General features: G+C 46.2%; 1 protein-coding gene across 2 annotated transcripts in view; it reads left to right on the top strand.

Moving 5' to 3' along the window:
- Positions 1–23,697, top strand: part of DMRT1 (doublesex and mab-3 related transcription factor 1) — a 110,696-nt gene that overhangs the window by 62,926 nt on the left and 24,073 nt on the right. Inside the window, exon 4 of one of the 2 annotated variants that reach the window (XM_045468330.1) lies at positions 2,563–2,710. In XM_045468330.1, the coding sequence (XP_045324286.1) occupies positions 2,563–2,710 (148 nt within the window). The remainder of the gene's footprint in view (positions 1–2,562; positions 2,711–23,697) is intronic. The other variant, XM_045468331.1, reaches the window with a different exon arrangement.

Genomic DNA, 23,697 nt, shown 5'->3' with positions numbered 1-23,697 from the left:
AGCGATTCTAGATGGCGGCAGACCCCCGAAAAGATTCCTTTCACGCCGAGGAATCTCACGTATGAAAAGAAAAACAGTGAAAAGTTAAAGTGCTCTTTACTTCGTTTCCATCCTCCCTCAGCTCAAGTGGAAAGTTGATGGTTGTAAACCGTGTTGGTCGCTGGCCTCTTACGGGTGTGAAGTAGGAGAGAATGTATCATTTGCTCTAGTCCCTGGTCACCAAAGTGAGAGTTTTGAGCCAGCAGAATCAGCATCTCCTGGGACTGTGCCAGACTGAGGCCCCGCCCCATATTTACTGAATCAGGATCCACTTAGCCTCAGGCCATTTGCACGCCCAGTAAGAGAGTCCTGGGATGCACTGGTTTAACTGATAACTGGGTGCTGTGCAGTTAGGTGACTGCTGATTGTCACCACCCTCCTAAATGATTTCATGGCCCCTTAATTGCTCTCCTGATGTGGGCTGCTCATTAAGGGCAGCCAATTTTTCCCCTTTGCCTATTTCCAAGTATGGCTTGCTTGCCCTCCTAGTAAGGACTTAGGTGAAGGTAGAAGATGAAAATTGGGTGACTGAGCTAGGAGAGATACTGTTTCATATGCTTCAGGGAAACCAACTGGAAAGAGTAAAGGGAACTTCCCAGAAAACTTCAGTTGAAAGAAATTAATCAACCAGAATAGAGTCTTCTGGGCTTCTCCAAGAAGTAATGTGCCCATCAGAGCATTCATTTGTGCTGGTGGGGGGGCACTTGGGAGAGGCAAAAATGAGTCCCTTGAGCTTCTCAAATCGGCAGACACAAGGTTAGGAACTCCGGCCTTTCCGCGTCAAACATTCAAAGTACACGTAGGCCTGTAGTAATTGGAAAACTGTCCAAAATTTAACATTCATAGATAATCTTGGGGAACCCTGCCAGCCTCTGTCATGTTAGTATGATTTATTTGATTGAAAGACATGATTTTGAAATTACTCTTTAATCCTTGGACAATATTGATTTTTCCTGAACGTTCCCTTAAATTGACTTTTAAATAAAGTTAATGTCACCTAAATTTAATTTTTTTGTTTATTGTTGAGATAGCATGTGAGCAGGGGAGCGGCAGGGAGCAAGGGAGACAGAGGATCTGAAGCGGGCTCTGTGCTGACAGAGAGAGAGCCTGATGCGGGGCTTGAACTCCTAGGCCATGAGATCATGACCTGAGCTGAAGTCGAAAGCTTAACTGACTTGAGCCACCCAGGTGCCCCTAAGTTTAATTTTTTAAATGCAGTATAAATCATTGAAGTCTTGGGGCGCCTGGGTGGCGCAGTCGGTTAAGCGTCCGACTTCAGCCAGGTCACGATCTCGCAGTCCGTGAGTTCGAGCCCCGCATTGGGCTCTGGGCTGATGGCTCAGAGCCTGGAGCCTGTTTCCATTCTGTGTCTCCCTCTCTCTCTGCCCCTCCCCCATTCATGCTCTGTCTCTCTCTGTCCCAAAAATAAATAAACGTTGAAAAAAAAAAATTAAAAAAAAATCATTGAAGTCTAGCTGTTCTTGCTGGGGAGATAACGATCACATGTGTAAAGCTCTGTGTCTGTTCCAGGGGCCATGCGGGAAACAGAACAGGTCTCCATGTTTGTGGAAATGGCCAGGAAGTGCTGAGAAAGCAGAAGGGGGCCCTTTTAAGTCTTTGAGTGAGAGGTCAGGAAGCGATGGGGTGCTGCTCCTTAGTTAAAAGCTGCCTCACTGTCCCAAAGACAGAGTCCAGTTGCCATAAAGACACATGACCACTGAGGCTGGCTGCCACCGCTGCTGGAGGGGACGGCACGTGCCTGCCTTCTGCCCTCCACGTCTCACTGCATGTCCGGTTTGCAGAATCCGCATCACCTCCAGAACCCTGGTGACAGGAGGGTCTGGGAAGCGGAGATCCCACACTTGGGTTTCTTGCTGCAGGAAGAGCATGGAACAGGGTGGGAACAGACGTTGAGGACAGTATCCAGCACATCACCATCGTGATGACAACAGCTTACCCTTACACATGCTTTGTGTGTTGTCTTTCTTAAAAAATATTTTTACTTATTTTTGAGAGAGAGAGAGAGAGACAGTGCGTGAGCAGGGGAGGGGCAGAGAGAGGGAGACACAGAATCCAAAGCAGGCTCCAGCTCCTGAACCGTGAGATCATGACCTGAGCCACCCGGGCGCCTCTAAAATATTCTTTTTCTCTGAATACCGTGAGCTAACCCAAGGTAAGATGCCAGGTTTACACATGAGGCTCCTGGCCAAATAAGTTAGACGGAGTTACAGCGACGAGCCAGCTCCTACGCCGTGCTGTCTCCTCTCTATTGCTGTGTTTTCCGTAGGGCTGGTTAATTGAGTATCATGTGACTAAGTGGGGTTTTAGGGGAGCTCTAGTAGGGACCCCAAGATAGAAGAGGCACTGTGAGGATGCACACATCCTTAGTATAGCTGGGGTCCATGCTCTGTTCATGGTTGAGGATACTCCCAGCATCAGTGGGCTATTCCCCTTAGAGGCAGGTCTTGTAATAATTGTAAAATGCAGCTTTGGGCTCAACGTCGCCTTTCTTTTTTTCTCAAGCAGATGAAGAACTCGGAGAACCGCCATGCAATGAGCTCCCAGTACAGAATGCATTCTTACTACCCGCCTCCCTCCTACCTGGGCCAGAGCGTGTCCCAGATCTTCACTTTCGAGGAAGGCCCCTCTTACTCGGAAGCCAAAGCAAGCGGTAGGTGCCCAGTTGTGCAGAGCCTGGATTGGGGTGGAGGGAGGCCGAGCGTCCAAGGCCGACTCTCTAGACCTCTCCGAGGGCTTGCCGGTCAGGAGCCCTTGGAAGATCACTGTGCCTCCTCTGTGAGTATTCTTTACAGCTTTTAGTTGTGGGATGTTTTTGCTTCTCTAAATTAATACCACATGATTCTTTTCTGAATAGCTGGAGTGCCAAGAATACAGTGAGAGCCTCCCTCCCATCAGAAGCTAACAAATATATTTTCAGGAGTATCAATATGAAATACAAACTCAAAGGAAACCGTGGTTCAAATCCTGATCATTTTTGGCGAAGTGTTTCTGCGTACTGAATACCTGTTTTCCAAAACTTTTCCATTCTCAAATTGAAGGCGTATTCATCTTTTGGGGGAGCGAATAGAATAATAAAACATTTTTGAATACCATAGGCCTCAGAGTTTATGCAGTAGCAATGCAAATAACTCTGGTATAAAGGCTTTAAAATAAAAATGACTTTAATGAGCCAAAGCACTTTGAAATACACAGTTCCTCAACTTCAATTTTAACCTTCTCCCCAGTATTTACACTGTTAAAGATGGGCAGGTCTCTTATGGCGGCTGTGTTTCCAGACCCCATTTTTAAGATCTTTATATTTAAGCTTTATCTTTTGACCTAGGAAAGTGAGATGCGTATACGTTCAAGGCAGAAGTAGAAATCAGGGCAGTAGCAAGTGGTGTGGTAGTAAATCGACTCTTGGAACCCACCCTATACTACATAAAAAGAGAGGTTTTCAAAATAACTTGACCATCTACAAAATAACTTGACTCTCTTGGTAAAGCAAGTATTTAGGGAAGGAGAATCAGAACCATGCTTTGATTTCCAAGTTCAAAACAAGTCTAAAAAAGGTGGGCAATTTATACTTTATTTGCCATACCAAGATGAAATAGAGGACTTCATTAATGTTGAATATGGAGTACAAGGGAACTGATCACTTTGAACTATAGACGGATGGAAGTACACGATTTTTTTTTTTTTTTACTTTGACTCGTCTTGTCAGGAGTGTACAAACACAACTCTGTATTATAAATACTTATACCATAGAACGTATGCCCATATGGTCCTTCTTTCTTACTGTCTCTGATTCTATGTATTTTTCTGGATTTTAAGCTCTTTAGGGACAGAGAACACATGTTACATACCTTTTTATCTGCTGTGATGCCTTTTATTTGTTGTTGATTGGTTGAGCCAGTGGATGAATGAATGAACAAATGAATCATGTATTATTTTTTAAGTGAGCTCGCTCTGTAAAGAAATACCAGCCTAAAGGGTCAGGATCCTAACTCCTTGTCTGATGGAGTCAGTGCAGAATTTAGCGATGAAGCAGTTAAAGAAACGTTCGTTCGTACGAAAATTAGGAGCGAAACCTACTTCCAGGAAGAAATTGCCTGAGCTTCTTGCTCCTGGAATAATGGAATATTTTCAGAAGCCACTCACACTCTTGAGAGAAAGGTGTAAATTCAGAGCAGGGCAGGAAGATAAAAAGATAAGAGGAAATTTATTAGAGCGGAGAGGGACAGCTCTGAGGAGGAGCAGGGGGTTTTTGAATTTATGGCAGCAAAGGCAGAGGCTCAGAAGGAGAGAGGTTACAGTCCAGGACCGGAAGGACCAGCGCTCAGAGGGAAATAACTGTGTGAATAATCGCGAGGATTGGTTACAACTTCGCTAGTGAGTGATACTTGGGCTTGAAAGTGAGAGGAGGCCTCAGACTTGCGCTTCTGGCGCCCCGCCCACTCACCACTAATTAATCAGGAGGGTGGAGCTTCCCACTGGAGGGGCTTAGCTGGGAAGGGCCACAGTGAAACTCAGTAACCTCTGCTTTCCAGTTGCCATGGAGCAGGAGAATGTGAATTCATAGAAAATCTACATGTCAGCTAATTTTTTAAAGACATGCGGCTTCATGACTTCCAAGCGCCTGGTATCTGGGGCTTCTGCGTTGCATGCAGTGTTTACAGAGCAGATGGAAGGGAAGAGGAAGTTGTGTTTGGGGGCCACCAAGGACACCCTAGGCGTTATCTCTTGGAACGATGGATCCTCAGTTTTACCGTCAGCACTGACACAAGCAGGAAGCACTTGGGGCAACGTAGGCCCTTTTGCCAAGTGGGGCTGAGGCTGGCGGCAGGGTGCAGTGGGCGGGGGTAGGGGCAGCAGTGTGTTCACTTGTGACAAGGTGGCAGAGGCTGGCCATCAGCCAGTTGCGTTTCTCACTCCTGTCATGTTTGAGTTGAGATCCTTTGATTGGTTGAGTTAGTAAGATATGATTGGAAGATCTAAGTGGGGACTTGTAAGTAATTAGAAAAGTTGGTTGGTTTGCAGTAGGTTTAATGTTTAAAGTGTACATTTGTCCATTAAATTAAATTTTTCTTCAGTTTCTTTTTTTTTAAATGTGTATTTTTGAGGGGTGCCTAGGTGGCTCAGTTGGCTAAGTGTCCGACTTCAGCTCAGGTCATGATCTTGTGGTTTGTGAGTTCGAGCCCCATGTCGGGCTCTGTGCTGACAGCTCAGAGCCTGGATCCTGCTTAGGATTCTGTGTCTCCCTCTCTCTCTGCCCCTCCACTGCTCATTTTCTGTCTCTCTTTGTCTCAGAAATAAAACATTAAAAAAAAATTTTTTTTAATGTTTTATTTTTAAGAGAGGAGGGAGAAAGAGAGAAAGAGAGAGAGAGAGAGACAACGAGTGGGGGAGAAGGGCAGACAGAGAGGGAGACACAGAATCCGAAGCCGGCTCCAGGCTCTGAGCTGTCAGCACAGAGCCCAGTGCGAGGCTCGAACTCACAAACTGTGATCATGACCCGAGCCGAATCAGGTGCTTAACTGACCGAGCCACCCAGTCACCCCTCTTCAGTTTCTTTCAAGACAAGCTTAACCTCTGTACCGCTTAAATGAGTCCCGGTTCAAAGTTTTCATCTGCTTTTGCTGCAGATTGCAACGTATGAATAGATTGTGTGTGGGGGAGGATTACAGGGAAAGTTTCCATTTTCCTGTGTTGCTGTTTAATGGCTTTCTTTGTCAAAAAGCTGGGAAGCATTTCTTCCCCTTTCCATGTCCTGACTCCATGTCAGGAGGTAATCAGAGAGATGGCGAGGCCTGGTCGTGGTGTAGGACTTTGTAAGCCACCGCGAGCACTTTGGCTTTTATTTCAAGTGACACGAGAAGCCATGGAGTTCCAGTGAAGAGGTGACATGGGAGATATGTCTGTTTTGTGGTTTTGGAAGATCACGCTCGTAGCTGCGTAAGGACAGACGGTAGGGATGAAGGTGGAGGCGGGGGGGGGGGGCGGCAGAAGTTGTCATAATCGTTGCAGAAGGTGGCAGTGGCTTGGTGAGGGTGGGAGTGTGGTGGTGAGGCAGGTGGTTTCGTTCTAGATCCGTTTTGTTTTTTGTTTTTGTTTTTGTTTTTGTTTTTTTTTTTTTCAACGTTTATTTATTTTTGGGACAGAGAGAGACAGAGCATGAACGGGGGAGGGACAGAGAGAGAGGGAGACACAGAATCGGAAACAGGCTCCAGGCTCTGAGCCATCAGCCCAGAGCCCGACGCGGGGCTCGAACTCACGGACCGCGAGGTCGTGACCTGGCTGAAGTCGGACGCTTAACCGACTGCACCACCCAGGCGCCCCTCTAGATCCATTTTGGAGAGAGAACCAGCAGGATTTGCTCATGGATTTGGGATGGGCCAGCAAGGGGGAAGTGAGGGAGGACTCCCTAAGTTCTGACCTGACCCAGGAGTTTCCATTTATTGAGGTAAAGAAGACCGTGGGAAAAAGAGGTTTGTGGGGAGCTAGGACTTGAATTCTGCACATAGGAAGTTAGAGATGTTCATGAGTCATCCGAGTGGATCGTCCAGTAGGAATTGGATGTATGAAGTCCCAAGCTGAGAGACCGTTGCTGGAAATAAAAAAGCCTGCGAGTGGGGTGCCTGGGTGGCTCAGTCAGTTACGCATTCGACTTCAGCTCAGGTCATGACCTCACAGCTGTGGGAAGGTCGGGCTCTGTGCTGACAGCTCAGAGCCCGGAGCCTGCTTCACATTTTGTGTCTCCCTCCCTGTCTGGCCCTCCCCCTCTCAAACTCTGTCTCTCTCTCTCTCTCTCTCTCTCAAAAAGTAAATAAACATTAAAAAAAAAAACTTAAAAAAAAAAAAAACAAACCTGTGAGTTCCGTGCCTCAGTGTTCCTTGAAGCCAGTGTGATGAAAGCCCCCAGGGAAGCGAGTGTAGACAGAGCAGAACGAATGATGGAAGTTGGAGCCCCAGGGCCCTCCAGTCTCCGCAGGTGCGTCGCACATGAAGAGGACCAGTGAAGGAGACCGTGACAGGAGCAGCCCGTGGGGTGGGGGGAGAGCTCGCGGGGATGCTGTCTTGGAAGCCATGCGAAGACAACGGTGCGTTGAACAGAGCCACGGAAGTTGGTGGGTCAGATGAGGGCTGGGATCGACCACTGGCTGTTGGGAGGAAGAAATGATGGGGGACCGAGGCCAGCGGGGTTGGAGGTGGGAACCAAAGCCGGGCTGCATTCGGGAGTGCGTGGGAGAGAAGGTTGGGGGCCCCCCAGGCTGGGCACAGACAGGTCTTCAGGGAGTTCTGCTGGGAGGGCAGAAGTGACATGGGCTAGCCGCAGGAGGGGGAGCGGAGTTCAAGGAAGATCTTTCTGTCTTTTTCGAAGAAAGGAGACGGGCTTCTGTGCTGACGGGAGTGATCTCGTGGAGGGAAGTTTGCTGGTATGGGGTGTGTGGGGCAGGGCCACCGCCAGCAGGTTCTGTGGCAGGGTGTTGAGTCAGCAAGACCAGATGGGATCCTGGGGTGGGGGTGGGGGGCGGCTCTGAGTGCTGAGTTACTGGTGTAAGGAGAGGTAAGCAAAGGACCTAAAAGCAAACAAAAACTTAGTTTGACACAGCGATTTTATGTCTGTTGACTCTCACTTGAAACTGGGGGCTTGAATTTTTTTGTCTTTCCTTTTTCTAGGAATTTGTTTGTTTGTTTGTTTGTTTGTTTTGGAAGCACAATCCACCTGTCATAAAATTAACGATTCACCATTTTGAAGTATACAATTAAGCGGCGCTTAGGACCTTTGCAGTGTTCAGCAGTCATGACCTTTATTTAGTTCAAAGGCATCTTTATCTCCCCAGAAGGAAATCCCATACCCACTAAGTGGTCTTCCCTTACTCAACCCTACTCCCCCCACCCCCAGCGCCCTGGCAACCACAAATTTGCTTTCTGTCTTAATTTTTTTTTTTTTCAATGTTTATTTATTTATTTTGGGACAGAGAGAGACAGAGCATGAACGGGGGAGGGGCAGAGAGAGAGGGAGACACAGAATCGGAAACAGGCTCCAGGCTCTGAGCCATCAGCCCAGAGCCTGATGCGGGGCTCGAACTCACGGGCCGCGAGATCGTGACCTGGCTGAAGTCGGACGCTTAACCGACTGCGCCACCCAGGCGCCCCTAATTTGCTTTCTGTCTTAATGGACTTGCCTATTCTGGAAGGTTCATGGGAATCATACAACATGTGGTGTTTTGTGACTGGCTTCTTTCCCTTAGCGTAAGTAACATTTTCAGGGTTCTTCCACGTTGTGACAGGTAGTAAGTACTTCACTCCTTTTTATGGCCTACTGAGAGTCCATTGTGTGACTAAACCACATCGTCTTCTGTTCATCACTTGATGGACATTTGGGTCGTTAGTACCTTTTACTGGTTATTGTGAATAGCACCGCCGGGAATCTTCGTGTTCTTTATTTGAAGACCCGCTTTCAGCTCTTCCGAGTACATCCTCAGCAGCGGAATTGCTAGATCGTATAAGTCTGTGTTTAACTTTTTGAGGACCTGTCAAACTCCTCTGCCACACCATTGTACGTTCCCACCAGTGTATGAGGGTTCCGATTTCTCCAGCCAGCTCTTGTTACTTTCCATCTTTTTATTATGATCTTAGTAATTCATTTTTGTTGTATCTTATTAAAGCATCAGACCGTGGGAGATTGTAAAATGTTCATAGTAACAGATGCAGGTGGTTCCCGAAATGGTGGCAGGACCGCCCTGAAACTAACGCTTCCTGGCTCCCAGTAAAGAGGTGCGTCTCCACAGCAGTGTCTCTGCGTTAACAGATACACCCGTGCTTATGGGCGGGCAACATTTCCTGTCCATAAGCAGGCATCTTTCTCTACGTGTTGGATTCTTGCGTATAGGTTCTTGGAGTATACTTGACTGGCCAACCCCTGCGAAACGGTTTCAGTTCACAATGAGGAAGATGAACACGCTTTGATTTTTTTGTCTGTTTATTTTGCAGTCTCGGTGTAAAGTTAGAGCTGGTACGTTTCGGTTTCTTCTGGTTCTTTGGCGCCTTTCAGGGCAGACCCAAGTGGCAGGCCCCTGTGCAAACACCCTTCCTTTAACATTCAACCTCTGCTCTTTCCGGGAGAAGGAAATACTCATTTGAGATGCTCCTTATATATTATGAGCTTTTCTTGTATTATTCATTTTGCACACATAGGATGTCAGCAGCTCCGTGAAGCAAGATACAAAGCATTTACGTTTTCCCCCAAAGGTCAGATGGCCAAGGACAGTGGAAGGGCCTCTCTGAGTAGAAGGCCTTGTCTTCCTTCTGTGATGTCTGGGAAGCTTGCAGAAGTCTAGGCGTTCCCAGACATGACTTTTTTAATCCATTCGGCATTAGCAATGTTGTAGCTGAGTGACTCTAGAGGTGCCCGATTTCACTGATGGCATCAGCTCCCTCCCCCACTGTTGTCATGACCACACACAAAGTGGTTAAGCTTTCACCCCATGGAGTGGTTTGGCTTCCTGCCGCATGTTGGATTTTAGCAAAAGACCATCCATCTCATTTCTCAGGTGAGAACACTGACGCGGCGCTGCCTGTTGGAAGCACCCTCAGGTCTCCCCCTGCTCACGATCTGGGATGTCACCACCGCCCTTTCGTGAGGGGATGTGAGCTTCTGCCACGGCCCCTGGGTGGGGTGCTGGAAACATTCTGTGCTTAGCATCTCAGTGGAGCCACCACTAACCAGCTGTGTAGCCTTGGGAGTACCAGACTCTCCTCCTGGACCCTTGCTTCCCTCACCCCTTAACAGAAGGCGAAGGGGTGGGATGTGTCAAACCCACACAGGTGTTATGAGGATGAAATCATGTCGCCTATGGAAACAAGCTCTGTAAATCACAAAATGCAGCAAGAGACGGCGAAATACTGTACAAACTTCCACCATTCCTTTCTGCAAGGGGTGTGTTGACATTTCAGGCAGTTCTTCTTGTCAGGGAGAAAGATGTTCTGGAAATGTTTTAGAGTCCTGCTCAGACAGGAAGGAGGGGAGGCCAAGGCATCCGAGGGCTGCTTTTCTTGTGTGTATTCTGCTCTGAAGTGTATGGCAAGCCTGCAGGGGAGAAAAACATTGACCCTTTTCTTTCTCTGCTTTAAGGAAAGCTGAGTATGTTTTATGCAACATTTATAAAATGTTAAGTTTAAACTTGGCTCTTTAGGAAATGACTTACCATTTGCTAAATTTTAAAGAAAAGCACTTGACTAGTAAACCTGTCTTTATGTAACCATTTTATTTTCAGCTCCAGCTTTGCACAGAAAAGTATGTGGGGCATTCGTTGGCAATGACCATAGAGGCCAGTGTGTGCAAGGCAATGGATCCCACCCCAGGAGAGGAGATCTGGCTCAGATCCCTAGCTCTGGGCCTGATTGTACCATGCTCATTTAATCTCTTCCAGCCTTACTTCCCTCATCTGGAAAGTTGAAAAATGTAATAACAGCTTTACCTATTCTATATGGGCCACATAAACAATTATGTTAAAAAGGCATGGAGGAAGTTGTCAACTCCCTTATTCCCATATGAAGACCTGTCACCATGTCTTAAATATCTTCTATTCCTGCGGGTGACTGGCAGTGGACTGTGCAAATAAAAGTCATTACAATCTAAGGAGGGCCTATTGTTTAGCCCTACGGGGGCCCTGTTTGAAACTAACCACATGTGTATTGTGATTCTTGAAATTAGTTCGTCATTGTGGTATTCTGAGTAAGGAAGATGAAGCATAATAATTTAATAAGTATATAATAAACATTTAGAACTAGCAGCTTTGGAGGCTTATTTTTAACGTATCACAAGTGATATGTTTGCTAAGAAAAGCAGAGGGAACAACCAAGGAAGAGGGGTACGGAAGGACACCAGCAGGTTTCTTTGTAGCTAAAGAATATCCCTGAAAGCGAACTGAGGTGCCGTTTGATGCGGGCACACTGATTTCCATTGTTTCTTCAAACCTCTTTTTCTTCCAACTTGAAAAGAGCCCCCTACAAGGCAAACTGTGGGAAAGATTGAGAACTGAGGGGCCTCCGGCATGTCTTCTGTGTAAAACACTGCCCCCTGACCAGGCCAGCACCAGTCTAGAAAGAACAGGCACTTCCCAAGGACCTACCTGAGGAAGGTCAGACTCACATAAGAAGTTCACTCACTGTAGCCCTTTCTGCAAGAGTTATCAGAGTGTGGCCTCACACCGGGAGCACAGCTATCGTGCTCATTCAGGTTTGCACTTTGCCAGGGGCCTCACATCATGCTCTGTTCTCAAAGGGCTCCTGGGGTCGTTCGTAGGTTCTTGGATGAATAAGAAACCGACCTCTGGATCCTTCCTGCTGGTGCCTCACCAGCCTGGAGTCAGGTGTTCTGGTGAACCAGTCAGTGAAATAAAGCAGACAGGGGCAAATGTAGGTACAACCTCCAGGCTACGACGTATCCTGGATTCACGTCACGTAGAATATTCCCCATATTCCCTTTGGAAAACTCAAACTTCAAAGACTTATTTCTTTGCATATATTGCATATATTGTTATTTTGATGAGTAACACAGCCCTGCGAGTGAGGTCAAGAGGGGCTTCCTCACTAACCATACTTAAGAGAGGCCAGGTGGGGGTGGGGCACTGTGACATCTCTGGCCTTGTCGTCAGTGTTGAGGAACAGGAGCCAGCATAGGAACTCAGGTCTCTGAAGCACTCCTCCGGGCGTTCCTTCTGCTAGGATATCTTATGGTTTCTCTTCCCGCCCTTCCCTCACAGTTAGATAGCTCTTCCAACGTCTGTAAGACAAAGTTCTGTGTGCTCGGTGGGGATAACTCATTTAATTCTTTTTTTTTTTTTTTTCCCCTGAGAGAGAGAGAGAGCACATGCAAACAGGGTAGGGGCAGGTAGAGAGAGAGAAAATCTTAAGCAGGCTCTATGCTCAGTGTAGAGCCCGACATGGGCTCAATCTCCTGACCTGAACTGAAATCAAGAGTTGACCACTTAACTGACTGAGCCACCCAGGTGCCCCTCATTTAATTTTTTTTAAGTTTATTTCATTATTTGTTTTGTGAGAGAGAGAGAGCATGTACACATGAGCTGGGGAGGGGCAGAGAGAGAGAGAGAATCCCAAACAGGCACTGCACTGTCAGCACGGAGGCCGATGCAGGGCTTGAACTCACATACCATGAGATCACGACCAGAGCTGAAATCAAGAGTCAGACGCTTAACCGATTAAGCCATTCGGGCACCCCCAATTCTTACAGTAGTATTATTACCCCCATATTATGGATGAGGACAATGAGGCACAGAGACAGTGAGAGGAGAAGAGGTCCTCATTTCCAAGTGGCAGATAGAGAAACTGAGGAACAGTGATGACTGACTTAGCTTGTCTAAGGCCTCACTGAGCAACAGTCTGGCATTCTCATGTGTGAAAAACTTTCATGGAATTGGTGGCTGTCATTGGGGGTTGGAAATGTTCTATCTGCTGAGATCAAAGATATGCATGCAATAGTAATACTTTTTCTGTAACAATAAAACTCTGGAACCTACTCTTTCATCATATGCATCATGCAGGAATAACCCTTCTAGGGATGTCTTTCTATAGTATGTGGTTATCACAGAAAACAAAAACAAAAACAACAACAACGCTGTAAAGTAGACTTAAAAAACCCACCAGCATATCAGGTATAATATTTACATTGCTTTTCCCAAAGCTAAATGTAAACTATAGAATGTCTCTTTGACTTAGCACAGTAAAGCCAACTTTTAATCTTGTGGTTATATATGTATTTTCTTTGTATTTAACAGGACAGACTGTTGATATTTGATGAAGGCAGACATAATAAAATTAAATAACTAGTTATCAGATTTGAAATTATAAATGTAAATAGAAACACAATCAACTACTTTTTTATAGTAATTTTTATTTTCTGTGGCTATTCTGTGTTATTTTAAAATTAGGGTGAATAAGGGTTGCCTGGGTGGCTCAGTCGGTTAAGCATCCGACTTCAGCTCAGATCGTGATCTCATGGCTTGTGGGTTCGAGTCCCACGTTGGGCTCTGTGCTGACAGCTCGGAGCCTGGATCCTGCTTCAGATTCTGTGTCTACCTTTCTCTCTCCTCTTTCTCTGCTCATTCTCTCTCTGTCTCTCACTTTCTCTCTCAAAAATAAATAAACATTAAAAAGAAATTAGGGTGAATTGAAGGCTTGTCTGTTTTCCCCAGATAGTTTTTGAGAAAGGCAGTATTTTACATTCTCCCTGGTCTGTTCGCAGCTTATGACGAGGCTTCTTTTTACATCTTTAATTTATTTATTCTCTTAAAACTCTAAGTTCAGTCTACAGGGCCCCCTTTGCAGGGGTTTTCCTTTGGGCTAAAGAAGATGGGTCTAGAACAGGGCACAGAGGGTGAGCTCTGGAAACTATGCTTTTAGGAACTCCTGCGTGTCCTGACATAACTAGACTGAACATAATTAACTGGAAGGCCGTGCGAGTCCGTGTCGTCTGTGCTGATTTTACGTTGATGGAGTTCAAGTGAGCTGTCTGGTCCCCTGCCTGCCTGATCATGCAGGGAACCCAGCCTTCTGTGGGCACATCACACATCACTGAGTTTGCCGATTCTGTTGCTCATTCAGCGACCATTTCTACTTAAAAATCCTGAAGAGGTAGCATCCCCCTGGGCACAAACTTGGGGGATACAGCAGCCACTCTGGCTAGAGCATCCGATGTCCTCACACGTGAGATTTCATCTCCGTCTGACCTGAATGCACTGGGCCTCAGTGATGCTTTCCCGGCCTGGTGCGGAGTAACTCGGGAGTTTATTTCCCCCCCCTCGGCTCCTCAGAGGCACGGCCCAGGCCAAGTACAACTTGAATAACCTTCAGGAGAGCTGTGCTGTCCTTCTGTCGGCCGCTGTCTTTGAAAATTGCCTCCAGAGTTAGTGAGCAGGAACAGTTAAGATTTACAAACAATGATGAAGCTTGTCAAGCATCTTTCACCATCCATCATCCAGGTGCCGTGCCTGGGCGGTGAAGTGTTCTTCATAAAAACCAGCTCAGTGTGAAATACACCTCGCTGCAATGTTTACTGCTCTGAAGCTCGTCAGCGGCCCTTTATAGTAAATCCAGATTGCGATGTGACATTACAGTATATCATTGCCCGGCGCGGTGGGGTTTACACTGCGAATGAGTGCACTGCACACCAGATGAGGTGTCCAAATTGAGTTATGTCAGAATTTGGCTGTTATATGGGGATAGCTTTTGTTTTCCGAACACTGAAAGTTAGCTTTATATGTATTTATATATAGGCATATACTTCCCATCTTGCGCATATACACGGGTATACAATATAGGCTGAGGTCAGCTTCCAACTGGGCTTCTGCTGTAAAGAATGGTGGCCAGCGTTTATGTGCCTTCCAACCGTTGTTCACTGAGACTGGCATAACTTTATGGAATCTTCGCGGGGGGCTAGGGTAGATGGTTACTTCACTGCGGAAGTGGGGTTGCCTCTGTCCTGCCTCCACTGGTCATTTTCACCATCCTTTCTTACAAAGCCAAGGAACCCTTTCTCCCAGGATTATTGCAATGTGCGGGAATGATCCCTGTGATGAGGGGCAAAGCGAAGAAACCCCACAGGACCGCTCCGCCCGCCGTGGAGCGCCGCACCTGTCAGCCGAGCACATGCGCTTGGGGAGGTCTCTGTGAAGGCAGTTGCTTATTTATGGTTTTTCTAGTGGGTATCAAAATCCTAGTGCTGCCTCTGTTATCTTGAAAGATGCTGCTTCCAAGAAAAGATTTATGGTGTTTTAGCTTAAATCTGCAAAATAAAAGAGCACACTGAATTTATTGCATGATCGGGTTTATTTACATTCACCCTAAAAGTGCTGATATTAAAAATGAGCTCCATAAAAAAATAATATTCAGGCCCTGCAGCCCCAGGATCATCTTCTTAACACATATATTTTTAAATTCTGTCTTCAGTGTAGCAGGAACCCGTCAGGAGAACCGTCTTGCGGTCTTTTCGTATCTGGCGCCACAGTGAATCCGGGGCTCCCGGTGTCACTACAGTGAATCCGGGGCTCCCGGTATACACCCAGCCTGGGGTGGGGGTCCTCCCCCTTCTTTAAACGCAGTGGTAAGCCCCCCTCCCGCCCCTGCCCTCTGCTCTTCTTCTGGCCATTCTCTCTGAGTCGCAATGTCTTCTTACTGGAGATTGATTAACGGTGCCACTTCTGAGCTTCCTCAAGCGGCACAGGACACAATTGCGGGAATGCGGTGCTGGCCTCTAGAGGTGGGACAGGGGCCAGAAGCCGTCTGTTGGCTCCGGTGCCAGGGGAGGGAGAGAATAGCCCCCACGTCAACCCAACGCATTCTGTCCCTCGGGGGCTTCGCCATCAAACGCAGGATGGCCAGTTAAAGTTAAATTTCAGATTGCACCACAAAAAATGATTTTAATATAATCATGTCCACAACACTTTATTATGCTAGAAGTTCTCTATTTTGTCTGAAATTTAAATTTAATTCAGTGTCCCGTGTTTTTATTTGTTAAATCTAGCCATCTTCATGCTCCATTCAAGTCTTAAGCACCGATTTAGGGCGCTGGGGTGAAAGGCAGAAATGAAACGTGGACACAGGCCAGCGATGCTTTCTGGAAGCATCTTCAGCAGTTGTAAGAGTCGCTTCGTTTATATTTCTATGAAAAATAGTACAAGAGGCAGCGCTGACCGTGCTTGGGGATGGTCTCTTTTGGTGAAAGCCGTTTGTGGGTTTCTCAGTGTCCCACTAATACAGCAGCGAATACAAATTACTCCGCTGGCCGCTCAGCATCGGAATGGAAATGTACACGGTCTGTGTGTTTGGTTCAGTTGTGTCCGTGTGCGGTTTTGCCAGGCACAACGACAACTCTTGAAACTCTCAGCAGGACCAGTTTCTCTCTGTCTCCCCACCGCCCGCCACCAGGATACATGCGGGCGGCTCGGTCCGTACCCGAGTAATAAACTCCAGGAGTGCAGTGACCTGGCCTCGTGCCTGGGATGTGAACCATGGTGGAGAGCACGAGACAGGGACCCTTTCATGTCAGCAGATCTCGGGAACACATGCCCTTCCCTTCCCGTCCACAGAAGAACAGCTTTGCCTCATCAAAGCCTTGCGGGGCGGGGCGGTGGAGGGGAGTTGCCACGTGCCCAGCCGTCTTGCTCTTATTCGGGACTTGGTCGAGGTCTCTCTGTAACCTAAGGGGGAGGTTTTGCTTCCTCAGGTAGAAACCGGGATCACAACCGAACTTTATGGACGAAGGTTCCAAATACGTAGCCCTGCCGGGGCATGTTTGCCTTTGTTACTAACGCGGTTAAGAGGTGGCCTGGGGCTTGATTGATTGATTTGTTTGCTTATAACAGCTTTATTGATACATAGTTCACACACCGTAAAATTCATCTCCTTAAAGCGTACAGTTCAGTGGTTTTTAGTGTGTTGACAAAATTGTGCCACCATGACTACAATCTAATCCCAGAATGTTTCCATCACCCCAAAAGGTTCCCCGTATGCAGTCGCCCCTCATTTCTGCCTCCCTCCCAGCCCCTGGAAGAAGCTACTGTTCTATTTTCTGTCTGTGGATTTGCCTATTCTAGATATTTCCTATAAATAGAATGCTATAAGATGTGACCTTTAGTGCATGGCTTTTTTTCACTTAGTATTACGTCTCTGAAGTTTGTCCACGTGGTACCCATGTGACAGCGCTTTGTTCCTTGTCGTGGCCGAACAGTATTCCATTATGTGGAAGGGCTTGGTTGGTTTTGAGTTCAGAAACTATCGCAGGGCCCAGCAAAACTATTAAACCGCAAGATTCTCAAGGTGAAATACGTGTTTAATCTCATTTTAGTAAATCTCTAGCTCTTTCAACTCAACACATGAATGCCTGTAATGAGTAGAACCCTACTACAGGAAATGAGAGGAGTGGGTGTATACGGACGTTGAACAAAGCAAGGCTGTGTTATCTTCTTGTTTTCTGCTAATAACCATTTATGTTCTTCTGCCAGGCCGCCATAGTAAACTCACACAGACTGGGTGGGTTAAATAACAACTTTATGTCCTCACAGCTCTGGAGGTTAGAAGTCCCAGGTCAAGGTGTGGTTGGGGTTATGGCCGGCCGCCTCACTGTGTCCTTCTCACGTGGCCTTTTCTCGCTGTGTGCTCAGAGAGCCAGAAAGGAAAAGAGCTCTGATCTTCTCTTATTCTTCTTAGAAGAATACTAGTCCTGTCCAACCGGGGCCCTACCCGTATGACCCCATTTAACCTCAGTTAACTATCTCCTTGAAGGCCCAATTTCCAATACAGTCTTACTGGGGTCTAGGGATTCCACATAGGAATTTGGGGCAACACAGTGGAGTCTGTAACACTGTTGAAGAATTCAGTGTCTCTAAACATCTCCTCCTCTTGATGAGGTTCTTGGGACATAGGAGAAGGACGGCCAGGCCCGGTGAACCAGTGTGTTCCTGGTCCTGTGCTAATGTCTGGAATTTGCTGACCACTCACTCGCCTTCCAAACTCTCTGACATGCCGATTAGCCCATGGCAAACCCTGGTCTCACGGTCAAATCCCCAAAGCAGGGTTTTTTTTCCAGAGATGGAGTCTTCCACAGTCGAGCACACTCCAGTTACCAGGAGTACTTCCCTTCCAGGTTGTTGCTCTTCTTTCCTGCATTCCCCCCCCCCCCCCACAAGAGTTTGGTAACTTTCTTTTTTTCCTATTTCTGATTTTGGGAGAAGGATTTCCAATTTGTCATCACTGCCCTTGTAACGCACTGCATAACTTTAAACAATTCACGCCAACGTAGTGCTACAAATTAGTCTTTGCTTATTTTCCCAGCCATCGTGGCAGAGATTTAGGGCCTTCACACACAGGGAAATGAATGAGACAGCAGCACGTTGTTTCCAGATGTTATTATGAACCAATGCAAAGGTTACTTATGGTGAACTTATCACAGCACTCATGGCCCAGCTAACGTCCCTTACAGATCAGCCAAATACTAAAAATGATGTCTTACTCCAGAGAAGCCCTTTGACATACATCATTTTGTTTAATCCTTTTTATTGTATTGTATTGTATTGTATTGTATTGTATTTTACTTTACTTTATTTTATTTTATTTTTTATTTTTAAGGAGGCTCCTCCCCCAATGTGGGCCTTGAACTCACAACCCCGAAGATCAAAGAGTCATGTGCTATACCAACTGAACCAACCAGATGCCCCCATTTTGTTTGATCCTAACACCGGTCTTGTCAGGTAGTGGGAGGAGTTTTCCTTCTGACACCACTGGGTGTCCTGCGGTTAAATTAGGTTCTGACACTAACTACCCGAAGTTAGCCCAGATCCCATAGGTTAAGGGCCGAATCCCCCAAGACTGTCCCCACTATAGATGCCAGCCAGAAATGGGGTTTCCAGGCTACCCATGTTTTTGTCTGGCCTACTACAATTTGGGGGGTTCCCACAACTCCTCCACAGGTTTGATAAATCAGTAGAATGACTCAAAGAACTCAGGAAAGTACTTTACATATTATTACTGGCTTAATATAGAGGATAGAACTCAGTAATAGCCAAATGGAAGAGATGTATAAGGCATGGAATGGGGACAGGGTGGAGGGTTTCCGTGCCCTTTTCTCACCACCCTCACAGCACTTCAATGTGTTCACTAACCCAGAAGCTCTCTGAACCCTGTCATTAAAGGGGTTTTACGGAGGGTTCATCATTAGGCACGGTTGATTGAATCATTGGCCATTGATGGTTAACTCAATCCCAGCCCCTCTCCCACCCCTGGATGTTGATGGGGTAGGGCTAGAACTTCCAAGCTTCTAACTAAGCCTGAGTCTTTTTGGCACTCGACCCCTATCCTAAAGCTGTCTAGGGGCCCACTAAGTGCCACCTTATCAAAATCAAAGAGGCTTCTATCTCCCTTATCACTCAGGAAATTCCAAGGGTTTTAGGAGCTCTATGTGAGGAACCAAGGAGGAAGACCAAGTATCTTTCTTTGAATCCATGGGTAAGTGGAGATAAAATCATTGACCCTATTTTAGAGCAGAGCAAACTTCTGAATAGAGGGAATAAGTGGCACAGCTTGGAATGGACTGTCTCCTGACTCCGTGTTTCTCTTCCCAACCTCAGACTGTCAGCCTTGCAGCTCTCCTCTTCAGTCTGCTATCTTTGGCCTGCACCATCAAATACAGGGGCTTCTATAGACAGGAGCTTCTGTCTTCTATAGACAAATAAATAGGGCTATTTTAATTTAAATGAATTAAAATTTAAAATCGAGTTCTACTGTCACACTAGCCACATTCTAGCGCCCAGCAACCACATGTGGCTAGTGGCCGCCATATTGGATAATGCAGAAATAAGACATGTCCATTATCACAGGCGTTCTATTGGACGGTGGTTCCATCTTAGACAAGTGGGAGCTACTTTCTTATGGAAGAGGCTCATGGTCTTTAAACCTGAGACAGAGGAGTCACTCAAATAACACAAGTTCAACAAACATTATTTTAAAAGTCTAACTTTTGGGATGCCTGGCTGGCTCAGTTGGGAGAGCGTATGACTCTTGATCATGGGGTCGTGAGTTCAAGGCCCACATTGGGTGTAGAGATTAAAGAAAGAAAGAAGGAAAGATTCAGCACATATAATAAAGGTCTGACTTTTGTGGGAGTATCGGCCCTTCTTCAAATAACATGTGGGGTTGAGGAGGACTTTTTAGGGAAAAGTGATTGAATGATTAAAGGGAACAGTAGCCTAACCCATCTTTGGACCTGACCCGTGTTGTACACTTTTGCTTTTAAATAGCAGATGGAAGTGAGTAAACTAGAACTTGGTTAATCTCAGTCCAAGAATGGGTAGAAAATGTGCCTTCTGGCCATGGCAAGGCATGTGAGCTTTGGGGACTTACCAGGGCTTGCTTGCATTAAAACCTAGAGGAGAAAAGTGGCATGGATCACCTGTCAGAGGAACCACTTGCAAATATGGTTTCCCATTCTGTGAATTTCACTCTGGATTATGTTGTATCCTTTGATACACACAGACCTTTTTAATTGTGATGAAATCCAATCTGTCTTTTCTCTTCTGTTGCCTGTGCATTTGGGGTTGTATCCAAGAAGCCATTTCCAAATCTAACATCATGAAGCTTCCCTCCCCCATGTTTTCTTCCAAGTGTTCTGTACTTTAAGCTCTAACATTTAGGTCTTTGATCCATCTTGAGTTCATTTTTCTGTAAGGCAAGGGTCCAATTTCATTCTTTTTTTTAATGTTTATGAGAGGGAGAGACAGAGTGAGCAGGGGAGGGGCAGAGAGAGAGGGAGACACAGACTATGAACCAGGTTCCAGGCTCTCAGCTGTCAGCACAGAGCCTGAGATGGGGCTCAAACCCATGAACCCACAATCATGACCTGAGCCAAAGTTGGACGCTCAACCGACCGAGCCACGTAGGTGCCCCCAACTTCATCCTTTTTTGCATGTAGATATGCAGTTTTCCCAGAACCATTTATTGAAGGCTCCTTTCCCTTTTGAATGGTCTTGGCACCAAGAGGGAAAAGGGGCAGAAGGGTTAACATTTGACACTCATCTGTGGCCTTTTTCTGTGATCATCAGAGAACACTAGGCATTGTGGGTCAGATTCCACAGTACAAGCCTATAAAGTTGCCAGTTGGAGATTCCCATGGAAATCATCGGTGAATAGATCGTCTTGGTTATTTTTTTTTTACTTTTGTTTACTTGTCTCTCCCTGCTATCTCAACTGTACCTTTTTTCTTCCCCTTACAGTTGTGAAATAAAGGAGAATAGAATAAAGAAGGGAATGGGGGGCACCTGGGTGTCTCAATCGGTTAAGTGTCTGACTTTGGCTCAGGCCGTGATGTCATATTACGTGAGTTCCAGCCCCACATTGGGCTCTGTGCTGACAGCTCAGAGCCTGGAGCCTGCTTCCGATTCTGTGTCTCCCTTTCTCTCTGCCCCTCCCCTGCTTGCTCTCTCTCTCTCTCTCTCTCTCTCAAAAATAAATAAACATTTTAAAAAAAAGGGGGGGAGGGACTCCTTCCAACATCAGGATCATAGTAGAGCAGTGAGAATAGTAGTGTGGGTAAAAGACTGACTGATTTTCCAATTTTCTAATTGGAAATGGAGTTTTTCTATAAGAACAGTGACAAATACTAAATTTTAAAATGCCCAGTTTTTTAAGGTGATCTGAAGCTGTTTATATGTAAGAGATGATAGACTCTCCTTAGGTGAGCTCCGGGGGGGAAAGCCCTGAAATCCTTCAGTGTTCTGTAGGAATATTCCAAAGCAAACAGACTAGGGAGCAGAGAGCAGATAAGCAAGAGAGGGGGATGATAATGCCTGGCTGGCTGCAGCCTGAAGTTGTCAATCACTCCTTAATGTTTACAGAAGCAAAAAGTCAATGTGTAGTTGTTTTAATTTGACACACTCTTGGGTTGAGAGAGTGTAATCGCTGGAGGGGATAGTTAAGTGGCTGTCTGGGTCTGACTCCTGTGCTAAGCGCTTTTCTGATGAGCAATAGATTGCGTTAAATACCGGCGTAATTGCTCGCTTCCACATACCAGCCTCGCACAGCCTTGTACGACATTTCTGTTGCCTGAGGCTGTTGGGGTTTATGCTGCAAAGAGAGTCCGTATGTTCATTTTCATGAATCAATGTCGGTTTTTGAAAAGCAGTTGTTACAGCGCTAAGTGGACTGAAATAAATTACAACCCCTCCAGGCCCATTGGAGTAAATCAGAACTGCTTATATCCATCTGAGTGGTCTTTTGAGTATAAATGACTTTTTGTTTACTTATCAAACCAAATGTTTGTCTCCAGGAAATGGAGGCAAATGATTTGCTCATTTTTTAATCCTGCGAATAGCACTTTGCTGCTGTTAAACCAGAGAGGTTTATTGTGTATTGTTCTGGGCATTGATAGGTAGAAAAGTGTCCCCATGCAGTAAGTGACATTATCCCCAAATCGTTTTCAAGGCCGGGAACACTTTATTGTAATTACAGCAAATGTGAGTGTCACCTCGTCTCCAGCCACTACCAATAAGGGCAGTAGTGCACTGGGCTCTAGAAGGAGAGCATGCTATGCTGTCTCGCCCCAGAACTTTCTTAGCAGAGGAACTACATGATGAGAGATGGATTTCTCTCCTTGTGTTTGGCTCTGCTTTTCTAGGAAAGGTGTGTGCTACCTGATACTTCGGGTGTTGAGAGGAAACTGCTAAAGTGGCTGCATTCGTTCCTTTTGCAAATTCAGGTGACAGGAGGTCTGACTCTTCGTAGTTGGGACTCAGATACTGCCGATTTGATCGTGCTGGCTCTGTTATCGGGAAATATCTGGTACACATTCTTTTAATGTGTATTTTATTTTTGAGAAAGGGAGACAGAATTTGAGCAGGGGTGGGGCAGAGAGAGGAGGAGACACAGAATCTGAAGCAGTGTCTGGGCTCTAAGCGGTCAGCACAGAGCCTGACGCGGGGCTGGAACCCACGAGCAGTGAGACCATGACCTGAGCCGAAGTCCAACTCTTCACTGACCGAGCCGCCCACGCACCACTCTGGCGCATTTAATAGTAGGTGAGAGAACAATCTCATGATTTCCTTTTCTTCATTTCTTTATCTTCCGTTTTCTTTTTGGTCAGGGCATTGTCTTCTTCCACTTACCTGTTCCAGTCCACAGAGCTTGCTGGGTCATGTTAGTAACATCTTTCACAGTGAAGGACTAATAATTTTTGGTTTTTTTGAGAGAGAGAGAGAGAGAGAGAGAGAGCGCGCGCGCAAATGGGGAGGGGCAAAGGAGAGAGAGAATCCTAAGCTGGCTCCATGCTCAGTGCAGAGCCCAGTCCAGGGCTCGATCCCACAACCCTGGCATCATGGCCTCAGCTGAAATCAAGAGTCAGATGCTCAACCAACTGAGCTACCCAGCACCCCTCATTTATTTGCAATTATACTTTTTCTTCGATGCTAAATATATATAACATAAAAATGGGCATTTTCAAGTGTATAGTTAAGTGGCATCAAATACATTCCGAGGGTTGTGTAACAGTCCAAGGTTAGGCTAAGGTCAGTGGCAATCCTTGATCTGGGAGAGGCAAGGTGGTGGGGTTTTCAACTCCCGCGTGGCCTCCTGACACTACACCTGTGGCTGTATCCACTTTCTCATGTTTGATGCTTTTCTCTTTACTTCCTTATTTTCTTGGGCTCATGGTCCAATTTTCTAAAGGTTTTCACTGGTTTTATTGGTCATTTCATAGCACCATCGTACAAGTTCATGTGTAGATTTTGGTTGACATAACTTAAGTTCTTGAAGAGATTTTTGAAATTACTTCCAGATTTTTCTTTCAATCCCAACAACAACAAAAAGTGTGGGTGTTTGTGATAATAAAGCCACTGGCTTCACGAAGTCACTTTCCCAAAGAATGTGACCAGTAAATGGCAGAGCTGGGATTCAAAGTCAAATCTGTCTTTCAAGCTCACATCCCCACCCCATCAACACTCTGTTATTAGGCAACTTGGTGGGATATAACGAAAGCCTGTCTCCGCTTGGGTTCTGCTGAAAAGCAGAGCTCAAGACAAGGACTGCTGTGCTGTGGTACGGTCGGTGGTAGTTCCAAGGAGGAAGAGTGAAGGAAGGAGGAAAGGCCAG

Source organism: Leopardus geoffroyi, chromosome D4, assembly GCF_018350155.1.
Source record: "Leopardus geoffroyi isolate Oge1 chromosome D4, O.geoffroyi_Oge1_pat1.0, whole genome shotgun sequence".
NCBI lineage: Eukaryota > Metazoa > Chordata > Mammalia > Carnivora > Felidae > Leopardus > Leopardus geoffroyi.
The sequence above is the reverse complement of the archived record's forward strand: the minus strand, read 5'-3'. Positions and strand labels throughout refer to the sequence as shown.